General features: G+C 56.9%; 5 protein-coding genes across 5 annotated transcripts; 4 read left to right on the top strand and 1 right to left on the bottom strand.

Moving 5' to 3' along the window:
• Nucleotides 1-643: 643 nt before the first annotated feature.
• On the top strand, nucleotides 644-6,481 carry B0H64DRAFT_373555 (ankyrin repeat-containing domain protein; the record flags this gene model as incomplete). The annotated part of the gene is made up of 9 exons (XM_062802288.1): nucleotides 644-1,113; nucleotides 1,289-2,092; nucleotides 2,150-5,083; nucleotides 5,163-5,568; nucleotides 5,643-5,903; nucleotides 5,977-6,057; nucleotides 6,124-6,153; nucleotides 6,205-6,330; nucleotides 6,419-6,481. The coding sequence occupies 9 exons, from the start codon at nucleotides 644-646 to the stop codon at nucleotides 6,479-6,481; spliced, it is 5,175 nt and encodes a 1,724-aa protein (XP_062658820.1).
• Nucleotides 6,482-6,536: 55 nt separating this feature from the next.
• Nucleotides 6,537-8,082, top strand: B0H64DRAFT_143993 (uncharacterized protein). Its single transcript, XM_062798316.1, has one exon. The coding sequence runs from the start codon at nucleotides 6,650-6,652 to the stop codon at nucleotides 7,754-7,756; it is 1,107 nt and encodes a 368-aa protein (XP_062658819.1). The 5' UTR covers nucleotides 6,537-6,649; the 3' UTR covers nucleotides 7,757-8,082.
• Nucleotides 8,083-8,710: 628 nt separating this feature from the next.
• B0H64DRAFT_143988 (uncharacterized protein) lies at nucleotides 8,711-10,109 on the top strand. Its single transcript, XM_062798314.1, has 2 exons — nucleotides 8,711-9,610; nucleotides 9,671-10,109. The coding sequence occupies exons 1-2, from the start codon at nucleotides 8,981-8,983 to the stop codon at nucleotides 10,088-10,090; spliced, it is 1,050 nt and encodes a 349-aa protein (XP_062658818.1). The 5' UTR covers nucleotides 8,711-8,980; the 3' UTR covers nucleotides 10,091-10,109.
• Nucleotides 10,110-12,042: 1,933 nt separating this feature from the next.
• Nucleotides 12,043-13,374, bottom strand: B0H64DRAFT_424091 (Alpha/Beta hydrolase protein; the record flags this gene model as incomplete). Its single annotated transcript, XM_062805631.1, has 2 exons — nucleotides 12,328-13,374; nucleotides 12,043-12,244 (listed from the first exon to the last, which is right to left on the bottom strand). Exons 1-2 carry the CDS (start codon nucleotides 13,368-13,370, stop codon nucleotides 12,043-12,045), a joined length of 1,245 nt encoding a protein of 414 aa, XP_062658817.1. The 5' UTR covers nucleotides 13,371-13,374.
• A 438-nt stretch (nucleotides 13,375-13,812) lies between these two features.
• On the top strand, nucleotides 13,813-15,113 carry B0H64DRAFT_394946 (HSP20-like chaperone). Its single transcript, XM_062803719.1, has one exon. It carries the CDS (start codon nucleotides 13,991-13,993, stop codon nucleotides 14,930-14,932), a length of 942 nt encoding a protein of 313 aa, XP_062658816.1. The 5' UTR covers nucleotides 13,813-13,990; the 3' UTR covers nucleotides 14,933-15,113.
• Nucleotides 15,114-15,681: the final 568 nt, after the last annotated feature.

Below are 15,681 nucleotides of genomic sequence, written 5' to 3'. Positions count from 1 at the left end.
AAAAGTAAAAGTTACCGGGAGATGCTAACTGCCGTGCCGTCGTGTTCCAAGGACCGAACAGATGAGCTTGATGTCTGGAGCCAACGTGGTACTTACCTAGGGATATTATAGTTTAAGACAAACAACACATTGCCGCGGGAATGCTCTTGAAGAAGGTCCATTCGCTGCCGTGACTCTGGTCGTTAACTGCGCGCTTAGAATAAGTTACCTAATAACCCTGCGCCTGTAGCTGACCTACCTAGGCTTACAATTCGTAAAATGCCGTTGAACACCGCAGGAAGGGGTTGTATTATTAACGGCTTGTTATGCTGCGAGCCCAGTATGTACAGAGTGGTGCGGCCGGGGTTGTCACGGTCGTGTGTAACATTGTGGCTGCATGCCCGAGCACTGAGCTGAGGCCGGATTAATTCCGGATACTTTGTGCGAGACAGGGGGGTCGGTCAAACTCATGAATGAACTCTCTAAACCAATAACAGTGTCGCCCCGCAACGCCCCAGCTCATCTCGGCAGTCCCGAAGGATTTCAATTTTACACTCCATTGCAGCCTTTCGTTACCTAGTTAATGCCATGCGTGACCGTTCATTCCTCAACCTTTTTGGGTCCTACGTCGGCTATAGTTACGGGACTTTGAAGCACTGCCAGCATGGCTTGCGAGCCTGAGACATCATCCAGTGCAGTCAGGGGAGGCGGCGACACACTGCCACGGCCAACGAACGACGATGACCAACGGGCCTTCACTGCCTTGTTGGGGACGCTTAACGCTCGAATACGAGGCGTGGCCGAGACTCTGTCTACTCCGGCTTTTGAATCCGACCCCCATGCCCAACACGCCCTTAAACGTGTTCAGGCACTTCAGGCGCGGTACGGCCGTACTCTCTCGCTGCCGTTTTACCCGACTGGCCAAATCAAGCAACTTTTGCAGCAACAAATCGATAACCTGGTGGTGCTCCAGGCCGATATCAAGACACCGTTCAGGGCGGCCGATATAAAACTCGGCCCAATATCCAAACGTTTCGCCGGTCGACTCACGGCACCACTCTCAAAAGTTTGGGCTCTGGCCGATGAGTTTGACGCCGCAGTACGCAAGCCGTCAAATTCCCGACCTCACACAAGGTAGGTGGGCATTCTTTTATCACCCCAAGGGCAGAGCACAAATAGTATCGGTTTCCATTACCATGCCGGACTAGAGTTAGGTACTCATGAGCCATCTCACGACGGTCCTCCGGCAAGGTAGAACGTCAAACTGACCGCTCGCCGCCAGACTTGGAATTGCTACGGAAATGCAAAGAGAAGATATGGCATCTTCCGACCAGCTTAAGAAGTTGCGCACTCAATACACCCTCGACAACGTCATCAGTTATTACGAGAACCAGCAAAAAGCATCTCCAGGGTCGGGAGACCGGTTCCTGGCTTCTGCCGAATATGGTGGCTGGAGTTCAAGTCCTGGGGCAACCCTCTTCGTCCCTGGAATTCCGCGTTCGGGGAAGTCAGTCATGACGTCTCTCGTCGTCAACGATTTGCGCAAGAGCTTAGGTCCCGACGCCAGAGTCGCCTGGTTCCATTTCAGTTCGTCATGGCGACAACCAGACAATCCAAAGTGCGTAGAGACGGCGGGTGCGGTGATAGCCACGCTAGCTTTCCTCCTCCACCACGAAGACACCGCTAGCCCTCCAGATGAGGTTGCCAGGCACCTGGAAGAAAAGCTGGAGTCATGGCCACTAGCAACCACGGTGGTTGATCTGTCAGAAACCTTGTGGTCTCTTGGGGCCCCTACGAGACGAATATTTCTCATTTTTGATGCCGTGGATACGTCGTCGGAAGACGTCCGGACAACACTGTTGCCGCAGCTTCGATGCCTCCAGGCGACCCTGGGCCTCAATATATTGGCGACGGGACTACTGGGTGCCGGTACCGACCAGCTGTTCCCTCGCGCCGTTTCCCTGGAAATGCGAGCTTCGCCTGATGACATAGCCAAACATCTCAATCACAGGATCGGTTTGAATCAGCGGCTTCGACGAGTTCTATTTGACCCAAAGCACGACGACTTTCCGCAGGGAATCATCAAGAAGATGGTAGAAATGTGTGATGGATTGTCAGTTCTCCCCTTGGCACCCCCTTAGGCGTTCGCTGACGTGACGGCGCATCTCAGATTTCATTTTGCGGATCTCACTCTTCAGTCAGTGACGAAGTTGGGGAGTCGCCGCGCTATAATAGCGGCATTGGAGGATGGCAGGGTATTTGACCCTTTCTACCAAGACTTGGTGTTCCGCTTGAACGCCGACCCCGAGTCCAGCAAATGGCAAGCTCTCCTCCCCTGGGTCACCGTGTCAAAGCGACCGTTGTCAGTTCCTGAACTCCAACACGCCTTGTCAGTAGCCGAGGGTCGTTTTGACTTGGGCGACGACGCTTCGGAAGTCGTGGAGCACATCATTAGCAGGTCCAAAGGCTTGTTCATCCTCCAGAATATCAACGATGTCCCTGTCCTTCAATTCTGCCACGGCACTGCTGCGGCCTTCTTCAAGCGCACCAAGCCCGATGCAGCACGGGAGTGGCGCTTGAGTCTTGCTCGTACCTGCTTGCAGTACATCAGTCCGCTGGGCTCAATACAAGCCCGACCTCACCCCGATTACCCCTTTTACAACTACGCGTCAACCTACTGGGACCCGCATCTCGACGACGTCAACTATTTGGGTTCACTGTCGGTGCTTCAACATGAAGTGCTCACTGCATCCGTTGCGCCCTCAACCTCGGGCATCACGAACGCGTCCCAAGACGCTGCGCTGATACTCATTGCGCCTGTTCACGTCGTTCCGTATCTCGGTCTAGCTGCCCTGATACCTTCTGTTCTTGCAGACAACGAAGAAGACCCGATTCCCAAAGTTCACGCATTGGACGAGCGGGGTAGGACTCCTCTGTTATGGGCAGCTTGCGGTGGCAGTCTCTCTGTCGTTCGCTTGCTGCTAGATCGGGGTGCTGATCCAAATCATGTTGACGAAGCTGGGGATAACGCCGTCATCATTGCTTTCTCTCGAGGGTATGCAGAAGTTGCCCTCGAGCTCCTCGAGCGAGGGGCTTCGATTGAACCTTCCGTAGCCGAATCCGCTTTGATTCAGGCTGCCGGACGCGGGCACTGTGGTGTTGTCCAGCTGCTTCTTGACCGCGGTGTAAATCCAGGCGGTGTTCTAGAAAACGGCGACACTGCGACACACAGATCGGCTGCGAACGGCCATTTGGAGGTACTTGAACTTCTTATCCGCACCGCTTCATCCCGGGGTTTGGGATTAGATCAACTCAATCACGGGTGCAAAACGCCGCTGTTTGCCGCAGCTTGCAACGGGCATCCCCAGGCAGTCAGAATGCTTATCGTAGCCGGAGCAGAAGCCAAAATTGCGGACGTTGGCGGCCAAACGGCGCTTCAAGGGGCGCTGTTGAACGAGCACTGGTCCGTCGCACAGGTTCTCTTGGCTTCCGAGGTGGACCTGGGGGGCTACGATGTCGAAGAGCTACTCGCGGAAGCCCTCAAAACTCACCAATGGGAATCGATCGATTTACTATTACACCGATCAGATACCGGGCTTTCAACGGGCACTCTGGGACGCCTACTCTGGCAGGCCGCGCGGGACGGGGAGGAATCTGTTGTCATTGGTCTGCTAAGAAGCCATCCGGACGCTGTGGACACATCGGATGAGGAGTTCAGAATCACCCCGTTGGGGTGGGCAGCCCAAGGAGGGCATATGGGCGTGATAAGGGCCCTGCTGCGGTGCGGGGCCGATGTTGAATGGGAGGACGGTGAAGGCAAACGGCCCGTGAGGCGCGCTATTGACGCCCGCCAGGATGAAGCCGCAGCCTATCTCGTCGGTGTCACGGGCGTGGAGGCGGGCTACACAGACTCTCACTCGACAACACTGCTTGGCCTGGCGTCGCAGCAAGGGATGACGCTCACGGTTCGGCAACTGCTTGGGCGAAGTGATCTAGACCACGAAGCCGCCGATAGCTCCGGCTACAATGCGCTTTCACTAGCGGCGAAACACGGCCACGTCGACACGGTGCGGGAGCTACTCGATAGCGGGCGAGTATCACTCAAACCACCATGGCGCGACAGAATCAGGAACATTTACCCCCTGTTTGCCGCCATAGAAGCCCGCCAGGACGCAGTGGTCGAGCTCCTCGCGCAGAGAGGCGACGTCACGAGGTCTAACCGGCACATGCATGGACAAACCGCCCTATCGTTTGCCTGCAAACACAGGAACCTGCACGCCGTCAACGCACTCCTCGGTGCCAAACATGCCAACCCGAACGCTTTCGATGCAACGTCAGCTAAGACTCCCATATGCTGGGCTGTTGAGATGGGTCACATTCCCATCATCCGGCTTCTGCTGAACGCAAACGCAGATGTAAACCTAAGGACATTGGAAGGCTGGACCCCTCTTCACTACGCGGCCAAGTCAGGGAGTGAAGCGATCATCAACCTCCTCCTACGGGAAAATGCAAATGCCAACGCAACCGCGGTGGACGGCACCACGCCGCTAGTTCTAGCGCTCTCGTTCGCCACCGACAGCCAGAGCGTTGTCCAGCTTCTCCTGCGATACGACCATATCAGTCTCCATGAGCAAGTGCAGCGAAGCAACGTCGACCTAGTCCGCCGTCTACTAGACGCTGGATATAACATCAACAAGAGAGGTATGTGGGGGCGGACAGCTCTCCATTCGGCCGTGGCATGCGCACCGGACGGAATCGTGGCTATGACGAAGGCCCTGCTCGAAGCGGACCCAGAACCGGATCTGGGCATCGAGGACACGGACGGCCTGACTCCGCTACGGCTGGCGTTGCGAGAGGATAGGTTTGATTTCGTGAAGGCGCTGCTGGAGTCCGCGGTCTGTCCAACTCGAAATGTCACCGCAGAGGACTGGATACGAACATATAGCTCCAGCCACGGCCCACCGCCCCCAATCATCAAGATACAGCACAGTGTAGACAAGGGCACAAAGGTATGGGGCCTTTACGTGGCCGACTTCCTCTCCGAACTGGTCAAAGGGCGGGTGTCCCCTACTCTAACGTCGTCTCTGGCCCAACGACAACTCTTGTAAGCAATCCCCTCCCATCCCAACAGTCAGGGCTGTAACCACCACTGGCATGAGGGGTCACTGATACCCATTGGCTAGCGTGTTTGCGAAACCCCTGAGCGAACTTCCAGGTGTCTCGGCCCATTTCTTTCCCTCCCCCCGTGACCTCAATCTACCCCCGATAACCTTCTCCAAGTTGCCAAGCGGTGGTGTCAAGTGCACCGTTCTCCTGCTAGTCGCTGCCGTCGCTCCTCTTTTAACGGATCCTGCTTCGAGGAGTGCGATGCTGGAGCATGAGGTCATGATGATCGAGTGGATCGTTATGAAACAACCCGACATGAGCAGCCGGACGGGAGAGAGCTGGAAGAGTGTCAGTCATTTCAGCACCCTGCCCAATGGGTGGATTCCGGATGACGGCGTCGATTTCTTCAAGCAGCTCCTCGGTGAGCTCCAGGCGATGTGGTTGCGGACTTGTGGACAGGGAGAAAAGGTCCTGACAGAATCGGTTCGTACCTCCTGTCCGAAGCGTCCTTAGGCCTAAAACGAACTCCATGCTAACATACATACCTGGGACGCCAGAGAAAAGCCGTGCTCAGCAAAGGAGGCACTGACCAGTACATGATACGCCGTCTCCTAGCGGATGCTAGTCAGTGGCTAGAACTGCAGACCAATCTCCAGGCTCACGTTGAGGCCGCCCACGAGTTCAAATCCAAGTATAAGGGCCTGGATGCCGACGAACAAGCGCTCAACGAGCTCCCAGCCATGATCCGAGACTTTGCAGATCTGATCGGCCGCAGGCTAGAGGGGCTCAATGCAAAATCGCAAGAACTGATCCAAATAGTATGTCCCGGTGATCGATCTGATGTAACACTAACAATTGCTAACTGAGGGACCCTGCTCTTCATCCGTAAAGGAGTTCAACCTCACATCAATCGCCGAAGCCAAGAACTCGACGTCGACCAACAACAGCATGAAGCGACTGACTTGGATTACGGTAAGCCGTCAGTAAAAGCAGCAACGCCTGGAAGGTCACTAATCATATTATCGTTCATCCCAATAGTTCATCTTCCTGCCTCTCACCTTCATCTCGGTACGTTGCATACACTTGTGGTACCCATTTGGAGGCTAACCAGCCGAGTAGACATTATTCGGGATGAACGTCAACGTTCTCGACCCGCCGCCCCCGTGGTGGTGGTATCTACCGCTTGCCCTAGGGACCATGCTCTTGTGTGTCGGGATATGGATAATATTCAAGAGGAACGAAACGGTAGGGCTGCTGATCATCCCATTTCTAATTTTCTATCATCGCCGTGGCGTCAAGAATGAACATGTGCTGACTGTTATGGGGTTTCAAGCTTGAGGATGACTTGGAACACAAGTTTGCATGGTTGATCAAGCCTCGGAAGAAGGTGTGGTGATGTGCCCGGGGCCTAACCCTCCCGCTTGATGGGCCACGGCCAGAATATTGTACTCAGTGATCGGATCACGGAGCTAGGTAAAGGTGTTCATGCCGCGGTTGTCCCGCTTGTTTGTTGCGGAGGTACTGCCGGGACACCCCAAAATGGCCGCATTACCTTGAACAAGGCATGCGCATGAAAGGAGAGTACAAGCAATTCTTGCATGCAACTAATAATGATCTTTCATCTACCACAGCAAAGCCCGAAATACCCAAATGTTGGATCAACCGCCCCTATCCCCACAAGTGCTACTCAATCTATTCCGCAACCGCGCGACTCCAAACAGCTCAACCCCCTCTTCCCTCAAAACAACGAACCAAAACAGCAACCCAAGCTCGCCAAGATGCCCTCCCTGCACACCCACCAGCCGCTCCTCGTCCAACTGCATGCCACCCTCTACTACCGACGCTACAACCCAAACTCCAACTCCAGCACCACCGGCCCCAGCACCACCAGCAACACACCCAACGCCCCCAAACTTTTTCACTCACACAGACTTCCTCCCACGACCTTCGCGGCCGAGACGGTCATCCCCCCCCCCAACATTCGACAGCCCCATCACCGACACCCACAGCGCCCTCAACCCCTACCCCGGGCACCCCTGGCACCACCACCACCCCCGCCACCGACACCCCTCCCAACACCACCACCAGCCATGCCACCACCACCAAAGCCAGCCATGCCAACAACGACGACGACGGCAGCACGCCCCCCGACCTCTTCCTGCGCTCCCTCGACAGCAGCTGCGTAGTACGGGTGCGGGCCGTGACGCGGCACACGCCCTTTCGGTTCGAGAGGCATGTGAATTACGAGGTGGAGCGGGCGTTTGTGTGGGCTGGTGTTGGTGAGAGTGGGGATGGGGGTGGTTCTGGGGTTGGTGTTGAGGATGGGGCTGGTGGTGTTGCTGGGGCTGGGGTTGGGTTTTCTGGGGTTGGGTTTGGGAATGGGGTTGGGGTTGGTTTTCGTTCTGGGGTTGGTTCTGGCGCGGTGTCGACGTTGTCGATGAGGGGCCTGCGTGGCGCGGAGATCGCGCGGCAGGTGGATATGATGCGGCGGCGGGGGTATCGGGATTGGGTGAGGGTGGATATGGCAGTGGAGATTGAGGCGGGTAGGGAGTTGCAGGAGAGGGAGGATATGGCGGTGGAGATTGAGGCGGGCAGGGAGCTGCAGGAAAGGGGGGAGGTTCGGTGGGTTTCGGCGGGGGAGGAGAGCGACGACGAGGGTTGGTCGGAGTGATGGGGTCAGTGGAAGGGGGATTGGTAGGGGCGGACGCACGTTTAAGGGGGGGGGGCATGCTTTATGGTTTAGTTCCAGGCAGTTGACACTAGAAGGAAAGAAAGGAGTCGTTGACCGTCTTGTTGCGATAAACTTGTGGGTCAGCTCGTTGTTGAGGTGCTGCGGATTCGACTTGGTCTTGGAACTGGTTCGGACGGCATCAGCAACAAAGGGGAAGGAAACTACACAACAGCAAGACAACACTGGCGGGAAGGATGCTATCTTTAGGACGGAAGCCATGTTGCCGCTGTGCTCTGAGCGGCCCGCGCACACTCGGCCGCGTCATGGCACTGATAGACAAACTTGAAGCAACTCAGGTGCGGGCGTTCCAAACATTTGCCAGCGGGTTCGATGGAACCCCGTGAAACCCTGCAGCTGCAGGTCTGCGGTTCGCTTTGTAATGTCCCGAACAGATACTACTGGTTGGAGGAGTGACTTGGCATGCAGCCAGAGACGACCTGCAGGAGTATGAGCAGGCTCGCCAGCGACGTGGGCGAGGGGCCTTCTGGAATGGCCGGTCAGATGCACCTGACCAGGGAAAAAGTAATACTGGGCTTTTCTCCTTCAGGGGCTACCCAGGAAGTGCCCAAGCTCGTAGTTTGTGAAGCTGGTGATGGAGTTTCGTCGGTCCGATCACGCCTGTGACCAAAAAAAAGGCCACAGCAACAGCAGAGAGTGGAACAACCCCTATATGCTCAGCTGGGGCCGCGGCGAACAATATCTATGCCCTACTCCAACAAAGACGAGGGAGAGACGACTATTCGCCCCTAGAAGTTGGCGACAGGATAAGCGGTGGGTGAGGACTCGCCCGGAGCTGAAGGAGGACCAGGCCGCTTCTCCTGCGGCCGCCCTCTAGACCCACGCCCTCTGCATCGGCATCTCTGCAGTGGCCTCCGGGCGGCTCTGATTCGTAGTGAGAGGTTCCACAACGATCTGTTCTTCCGGAGAGACGGCTGCCTGCCCCAGACGGCCGATCTCCGGGAAGAATTACCTCATCGCCCCGATCCAGTCGACCGCCCGTGGCGGCCAAGCACACGAGAACTCCAACCTTGTTCTCCTCCGCATTGAAACGTAAACCGAGTCCGAATTTCACATCGCCTCGTAAAGGTTTTGCCGAAGGGTTGGCTTGGCGCGTGGAAACGACATCCGAACGAACAACCGAGGAGACTGGCCGTTTGCGAAGCGATGACGAGGACGCGGCGTCCGCCCCGGCGGCCGAACCGGGACATGCGGTCCGCTCAGGGGCCGGAGGAAGCGTCGGGGGTTTTTCAGCCCCCGAGCTCCGAGGCTCAAGGGGGCGGGTACCGTCTGATTGCGGCCCAGCAACCGAGCACAACGGCAGGCCCCGGCCCAATTCGATACCCCCCGCTGCCCGCCGCACCGCCGCCCCCAAGCAGCCACAACATGCCCTCGGCGTCTGCGCATACACAATTCGAACCCCCGGCGGTTGATGAAGGGGATGGAAGCGCCAATGCGGCAGGGCAAGAGCTGATTGGCGACGAAACGGCCACGCTGGCGGAATACCCCTATTCGATATACAACCACGGCACGTGGACGGCCGAGGACGACAAGACGTTGATCCAGGCGCGCTCGCGCGGGCAGAACTGGGCCGACCTCCAACGAACGCATTTCCCGACGAAGACGGCGAACGCATGCCGAAAACGGTACGAGCGGCTGGTCGAGCGGCGGGGAATACACGACTATAGCGGGCGGAGGCTGGAGATGGTGGCCAGCGAGTACATGACCATGCGGAAAGACGTCTGGTCTGGATTGGCGGATCGAGTGGGGATGAAGTGGGAGGTCGTAGAAGCTCTGGTGGGTTGCTGATCCTTCTCCCGTGGTAGCTTTGGGTGTCACCCGCTGACCTTGGAACAGTGCATGGGAGCGGGGCTAAGGACAATTCAGTCCAACGCTCGATCGTACACCAACCGCGCGAGGCGAGATAGCAGGATCTCACAAAAGACGCGCGAGGCGCAGGCGGACGTTCTGAGCACCGGCTCGGTGGGACTTCCGCTTCCGCTACTTCCGGTCGGCAGCGAATTCGGGACCGCCTTTACCAACCATGGCGTTGAACCGGATCGAAGTTCGACGGCGGCGGACCGAAGCATGCCGCCGCCCCCATTTTTCCCATCGAGCGGGCCGACCCCGAGTACCCGCTTACCCCCGATGGCACTGGCGCCACAAGTGCCCTTCCGCGGATATCCTGACGGGAACGCAAGGTTGATGTCTGGCCCACCCAACACTGGCGCCCCAGCCCCGGAGCCTCCGCCGGGCAGCGGGCCTCCGATCTGGTAGGGTATTAGCGTTAGGGATTATGCCGCCTTTGGTCATGTTACCCGCCCATCGCCACACAGCATGCTGTTTTCGTCGTCGGCACTGCGCCGCGTCTGCGCGTTTCGGGATGACGAAAGCCGCACATCGGTTTTGTGTCCAGTCTCCATCGATGCCGCCTTCGACTAGGACCGAACGCATTATAGTTGCCTGATACCCCGGGTATCGGCCGTCGCCTCATTGCGTGAGTCGGTCGGGAGGTTGAGGGAGGAAGTTGAATTTCAGATTTGTCATCCGAACCATCCTGTCTGGGCGGGTATGGACATACATGTATGTACTTTGCAATGAAGACCGGGGGCTCGGCTTGAACCCCCAGCACCTGTTGTTGGAGCCTCGCAGTTAAGGTTGCAACGCGTGGCATTGAACAGTGCGGACAAAAATAGACGGCGCAAATTGCTCATCTCGTAATTCTCATCAGTGCTTGCAGTGTCGAATACAATTAGGTAGGTAATGGCGTTTCGCACTTGAAGTTTTGGGGCCCGCCAAAGTTGATTGCAAAAGGGAAAAGGACGAGGATTCAGTCCGAGGGAACTTTGAAAAGTTTCATGTTTGTTGGTTGGGGACTGACCTCGGGGACCGAATATAGCGCGTTTGGGCTGAGGCCGGGGCCGGGTTGGCGGGTCTTGGGATGGGCCCCGGATCCGATGAAACATGCCATACATGGTAATTTCAAGCGTGATTTAATTAAGAGGTACTGTATGAACAGTGACGAAAGAGAGGAATATAAAACTAAACACAACCATTGGACAAGAGCACGTTCGAAATAAGTGTGAGCCCGAGTCACGGGGACGCGCTAGAATACTACCGCAACCACATTCATGTGTTGCTGGCTGAACGCTTCCCGTTGTGGTTGCCATCTTCCAACCTTCATTGGTAAGTACATGTACCTTACCTACTGTTTCCTCGGGAAATGAGCAACTCAAAATGGAACTGTAATTACACGATATCCCGAGAATCTGGAAGCCTTCGGGGTTGATACGGGGGCCGCCCTCGAGGCGCCAGAACCCAATGACAAGGAATGAAACCGCGAGCCGAGTGAATCAATAGGCTGGCCGTCTTTGGGTCACCCAAAATCCCACGTCAGATATCTTAATAATCGCCATTAGCCCCTAGTATAAGGACGAAGGAGCGCCGTCAGCCCAATCCACCTGCACTCTGCCTCCAGTCCAATCCGATACACGATATTGCACTGCTTTCCTTTCTTCCAACACCATGGAGTCCAATGTGAACGAGGGTCGCCTCCTCAAACAGTTCGATCGTCTTATCGAGCAGGGGATGGTGTTTTACAACCCAAACCACCGTACAGTAGTTCGCCCAGACAAGGACATCTCGGTGAGATCTACGATGCAAATACATATCCCTACTGATCCCTTCACTAACACCCCAATCAGTTCGAGTTTCGCATACTCGACAGCCACGCCGCTAAACCCCAGGCCCCAAGCGACCCCCAGAAGCACTCATCTTCACAGCAGCCAGGATGCAGGCCAGGGAGCGACATCAATGTGTCCGGGTACGAAGTCGCGACGATAGGATCGACCCATCTCCTGACTGTGAACAAATTCCCGTCGACGAGACCGCATTTCCTCATTCTTACCCAGGACGGATTTCGTAGGCAGTTCGAAGCCCTAAGTATTGACGACCTCACGGCGGCCCGACAGGTCATCTCCTCCATGCGCAGCCGTCACATGATGCTCTTCAACTGCGGTATCAACGGTGGGTGTAGCCGGATGCACAAACACATGCAACTGATTCCTGCACCTAAGGGACTCCCCTTGTGGCCCGATTCGGAACATCCCCAGCTGCCATTCAAGTACTCCATGCACCGCTTCCGGGGCGGGTTGCCCCAAGCGGATGAGCTGTTGAGCATCTACCGCGTGCTTCTCCGCCGCGCAGAGCGGGCCCTCGGCCACGCGACCCTAGAAGGGGAGGCGGCCATACCCCATAACGTGATCATGGACCGGAACTGGTTGGTGGTGGTACCGCGGCGCTCGGCCGGTTGGGACGGGATAGACACCAACGCCGCCGGCATGCTGGGCATGGTGTGGGTGAAGAGCGAGGAAAAGATGAATATCTGGTTGGAACGGGGCCCTGCCAACGTGCTGGCGCGGCTCGGCGTGCCTGCAGATGCCCTCTGACGGCAGATGATAGCCTAGGAACAGTACCACACCGCCCCAATTGAACTCATCCGTCTCTTACTTTACCTTGTGCAGCGCGCCACAAACGCGAGCACCTCCCGATTGAACCGCTCCGGTTCCTCGTAGAACAACCAATGCCCCGACTCGAACACCACCATCTCCGCATCCCCATTCCCCCCCTTCCTCGCCCTCCTCACCGTCTCCTCCATCCCCTCCAACGTAAAACACCCACTCCTCCTTCCCGCCATGACCAACACCGGCCTCGTCAACCCCTCACACGCCTCGCGATGATCATACCTTGTATGATCCGCCAGCAGCCTCGCCAACCACACCCCATCACACAGCGCACTGACCCCCGTAAAAAACACCTCATCCCTCACCCTCTCATCCTCCCCCACCTCCCTTACCCCCTCCCCATCACCCGCCGCCGCCGCGACCCGATACCCCAAACACCCCTCCACCAACCCCGCCCGCGCCCTTGCCGGCTCCTCCACCCACGCCCGCTGCGCCGCCAGCAGCGTCGCCTCGTCGTAGCACCCGCCGTGCGCCAGCCCGGCGCCCCAGGTCCCGCCCAGCCCCAGCGCCGCGCGGTCTTGGAGCGGGGCTTGGTCCACGACGATGCAGCCTGCGAAGGCGGCGTCGGTGAAGAGCTCGGTGTAGGTCCAGAGGATGGCGGCGCTGATGGAGCAGCCGATGGGGATGAATTTTGTTGGTGGTGATGGATTGGGGGTTGTGGCGGTGCTGGTGGTGGTAGGGGTCGTGGTGGTGAGGGTGCGGAGGTGGGTGATGAGCTCGTGCAGGTCGGCTGCGAGCCGCGCTACGTGGTAGCCGCCGCGGGAGGGGTTGTGGCCGGACTGCCCGTGCCCGCGCAGGTCGGGGGTTATGACCCAGTGCTGGGCGGATAGGGGCCCGGTGTTGCGGGTGAAGTAGGCCGAGGAGCCGGAGAAGCCGTGGAGGAGGAGGATGCAGGTGGTGAAATCGGGGGTGTCGTTGGTGGTTGTGGTGGTGGTTGTGGTTGTTGGAGTGCGGTCCGGGGTTGTGGGGAGCGGAATGGAGGACTGGAAGGCGAGGCGGCAGTTGTCCGAGGTGGTGAAGGTTGAGTAATGCATCGTGGTTGTGTCCCTCGCTGATCTGATGATTGATGGCGTCTCCAAAACAACAGGGGGTGTGAACCGAGTAAGTTGAAACTGAAAGTCAGTGCAACTTTACCCCCGAGAGAATCTCGACAAGTCAGGGGAGTTGTCAACACTTGAGCGCGGCCAGCCGAAACAAGATAGGCAGATTTTCGATGCAATGGCACAAGATTTCAAAAACGGAGTTCACTCTCCTGGAATTTGAAATTCGCTCGGTGGACTCGGGATTGCTCGGAGCTCTCCGTGACCCGGCGGAGACATTGCGCAACCAGTCTTGGCACAAGGCCCGGATCGTTTGGTACAAACCCTAACCCTGTTGCCGCTGGGAAACCCACGCTTGGCAGAGGCTTGCACGTGGCTTATCAGATTGATCCAACCAAGTCCACGGATTTCTCGAATCTTCCTGCAACCTCCAGCCGCTGACAGAAGCTTGTCGCAGATTCAAGAAACACGCAAGCAACATCGACAACATTCTCGCGGTTTCGCACCGCCAACTTGGAAACATTCGTAATCATGGATTTCGCATCCATCATGTTGCCTAACCGCGTAATTGAGAAGGCAAAATGCATATTTAAGAGTTGTGAATTCCCAGTTCCATGAATCTTGTCTTCTCCAGAATTACACAGTACATCAATCTTCACACTTCGAGCATTGCATCAAGACATTCGATCTCAAACACCAACACCAACACCAACACCAACACCAACACCAACACCAATACCAAGAACACAACTCCTCACTTCATAACGGCCACCACAACTGCCTCCAGCAACATATCCTTACCTTCAGTCAAAATGATGCACTCTTTCCCCGTCTCGTTCTGCGCTCCTCAGGCTGCTGAGCCCAAATTCTTCCCTCTTTTCCGCCTGCTCAACGACTTTGACAACTACTCGCGTGACAGCCGCGGTGCCTCTGTTGCATCCGCCCCTGCACCTCGTCAACAGCGCGCCAAGCAGGCTCGCCCCCAGCCCATTGCCTTCCACCCCAGGTTCGACGTCCGGGAAACAGAAGATGCCTACGAACTTCACGGCGAGCTGCCCGGTCTAGAGCGCGAGAACATCAACATTCAGTTCCCCGAGCACCAAACCATTGTCATCAGTGGTACCGTCGAGCGCAACTACGCCTCGGACTCAAGCAAGGACAGTGATGTCAGCCACGAGGAACCAACCTCTCCCGAGGTCGAGACTGAGACCGAGACCGAAAAGCCGCGTCGCAACTCCCACCAGGCGACCGTAGAGGACGACCCGGAGGACGAGAACACCCCCGCCTCTAGCCGGCCTTCCTCTCCCTGGACAGACGTCGCCAAGCCCGTCGCTCCGGCCGCTGCCGAGGAGACAACCCAAACACCGGCGCAGACCCCTAAGGACCAGTCCAAGTACTGGCTCCGGGAGCGCTCTATCGGTCGCTTCTCGCGCACCATCACCTTCCCCGCCCGTATTGACGAGGACAACGCGGCGGCGGTCCTGAAGAACGGGATCCTGAGCATCACGGTGCCGAAGGCCAAGGTCTCCACGCCAACGAAGATCCAGATCGCATGAATGGTGGAGGAGGATTAGGATTGTGCAGAGGGTGGACGGGTCATTGTTTTCAATGTTCTTCTCAGATTAACAACATGCATTTGGGGGGTTCTAGACTCCGGAGTTGGGCGTTGGACTTTCCTTAGCAAGAGATTACCTAATTATCCAATCATTCCAATGAATGTTATTATGTTATCATGAACTCTCAGGTACTCTTGATCTTCTTCAAAGATCATGACTTCCCCGTGACCTTGCAATGATTGCTTCCGTCCCCTTCCTTCCGCACCCTCTCCGCCTCCCACGCGGAATACTCTTCGCTATAGTTGCCGAGAGTAAGCCGCGACGAGCGAGAGTCCTCTCAGGCACAGTTAGGCCGAGACTCAGTCGCCTTCTCGGCCAAGCGGCAGTCAAGTGGAGGTTCGTCAGCCCTAAAACCTCTTGGCAATAAAAACGCGTCGAGTTAACGCAAGCCGTCCGCAACCCTTGCCGTTTGTGGTTTGATCTGGAACTACGCGAACCGACACGCTCCCGCGCCAGAAGCCCAATTTCGCATGCATGGTATCTTGGTGCGCAACCCGATGATTTGGCTCATTCATGAGCCGCCCCTCCTCGGGCGAATGAAAAGGCAGCTCGCTACGGAACTTTGGCCCGAGTCGGCACCACGACTTGGTACTTCTTGAGAGAAGCGAGAGCGGGTTCTTCAAATAGAAAAGTCGATACCCAATAGGGCAGTACTGCCCGGCAAGCCCTGACCACAAACCAACTTGACC

This window comes from Chaetomium fimeti, assembly GCF_033439085.1.
Source record: "Chaetomium fimeti strain CBS 168.71 chromosome Unknown B0H64scaffold_4, whole genome shotgun sequence".
In the NCBI taxonomy this organism is placed as follows: domain Eukaryota; kingdom Fungi; phylum Ascomycota; class Sordariomycetes; order Sordariales; family Chaetomiaceae; genus Chaetomium; species Chaetomium fimeti.
Note: the sequence above shows the minus strand (reverse complement) of the source record. Positions and strands in the feature narration are given on the sequence as shown.

Bases quoted from the DNA above. Each gene is read 5' to 3' on its own strand.
- B0H64DRAFT_143993 (XM_062798316.1), top strand. From the start codon at position 6,650: ATGCGCATGAAAGGAGAGTACAAGCAATTCTTGCATGCAACTAATAAT.
- B0H64DRAFT_143988 (XM_062798314.1), top strand. From the start codon at position 8,981: ATGACGAGGACGCGGCGTCCGCCCCGGCGGCCGAACCGGGACATGCGG. The intron at 9,611-9,670 runs GTGGGTTGCTGA...ACCTTGGAACAG, and splicing joins GGGAGGTCGTAGAAGCTCTG to TGCATGGGAGCGGGGCTAAG.
- B0H64DRAFT_394946 (XM_062803719.1), top strand. From the start codon at position 13,991: ATGAATCTTGTCTTCTCCAGAATTACACAGTACATCAATCTTCACACT.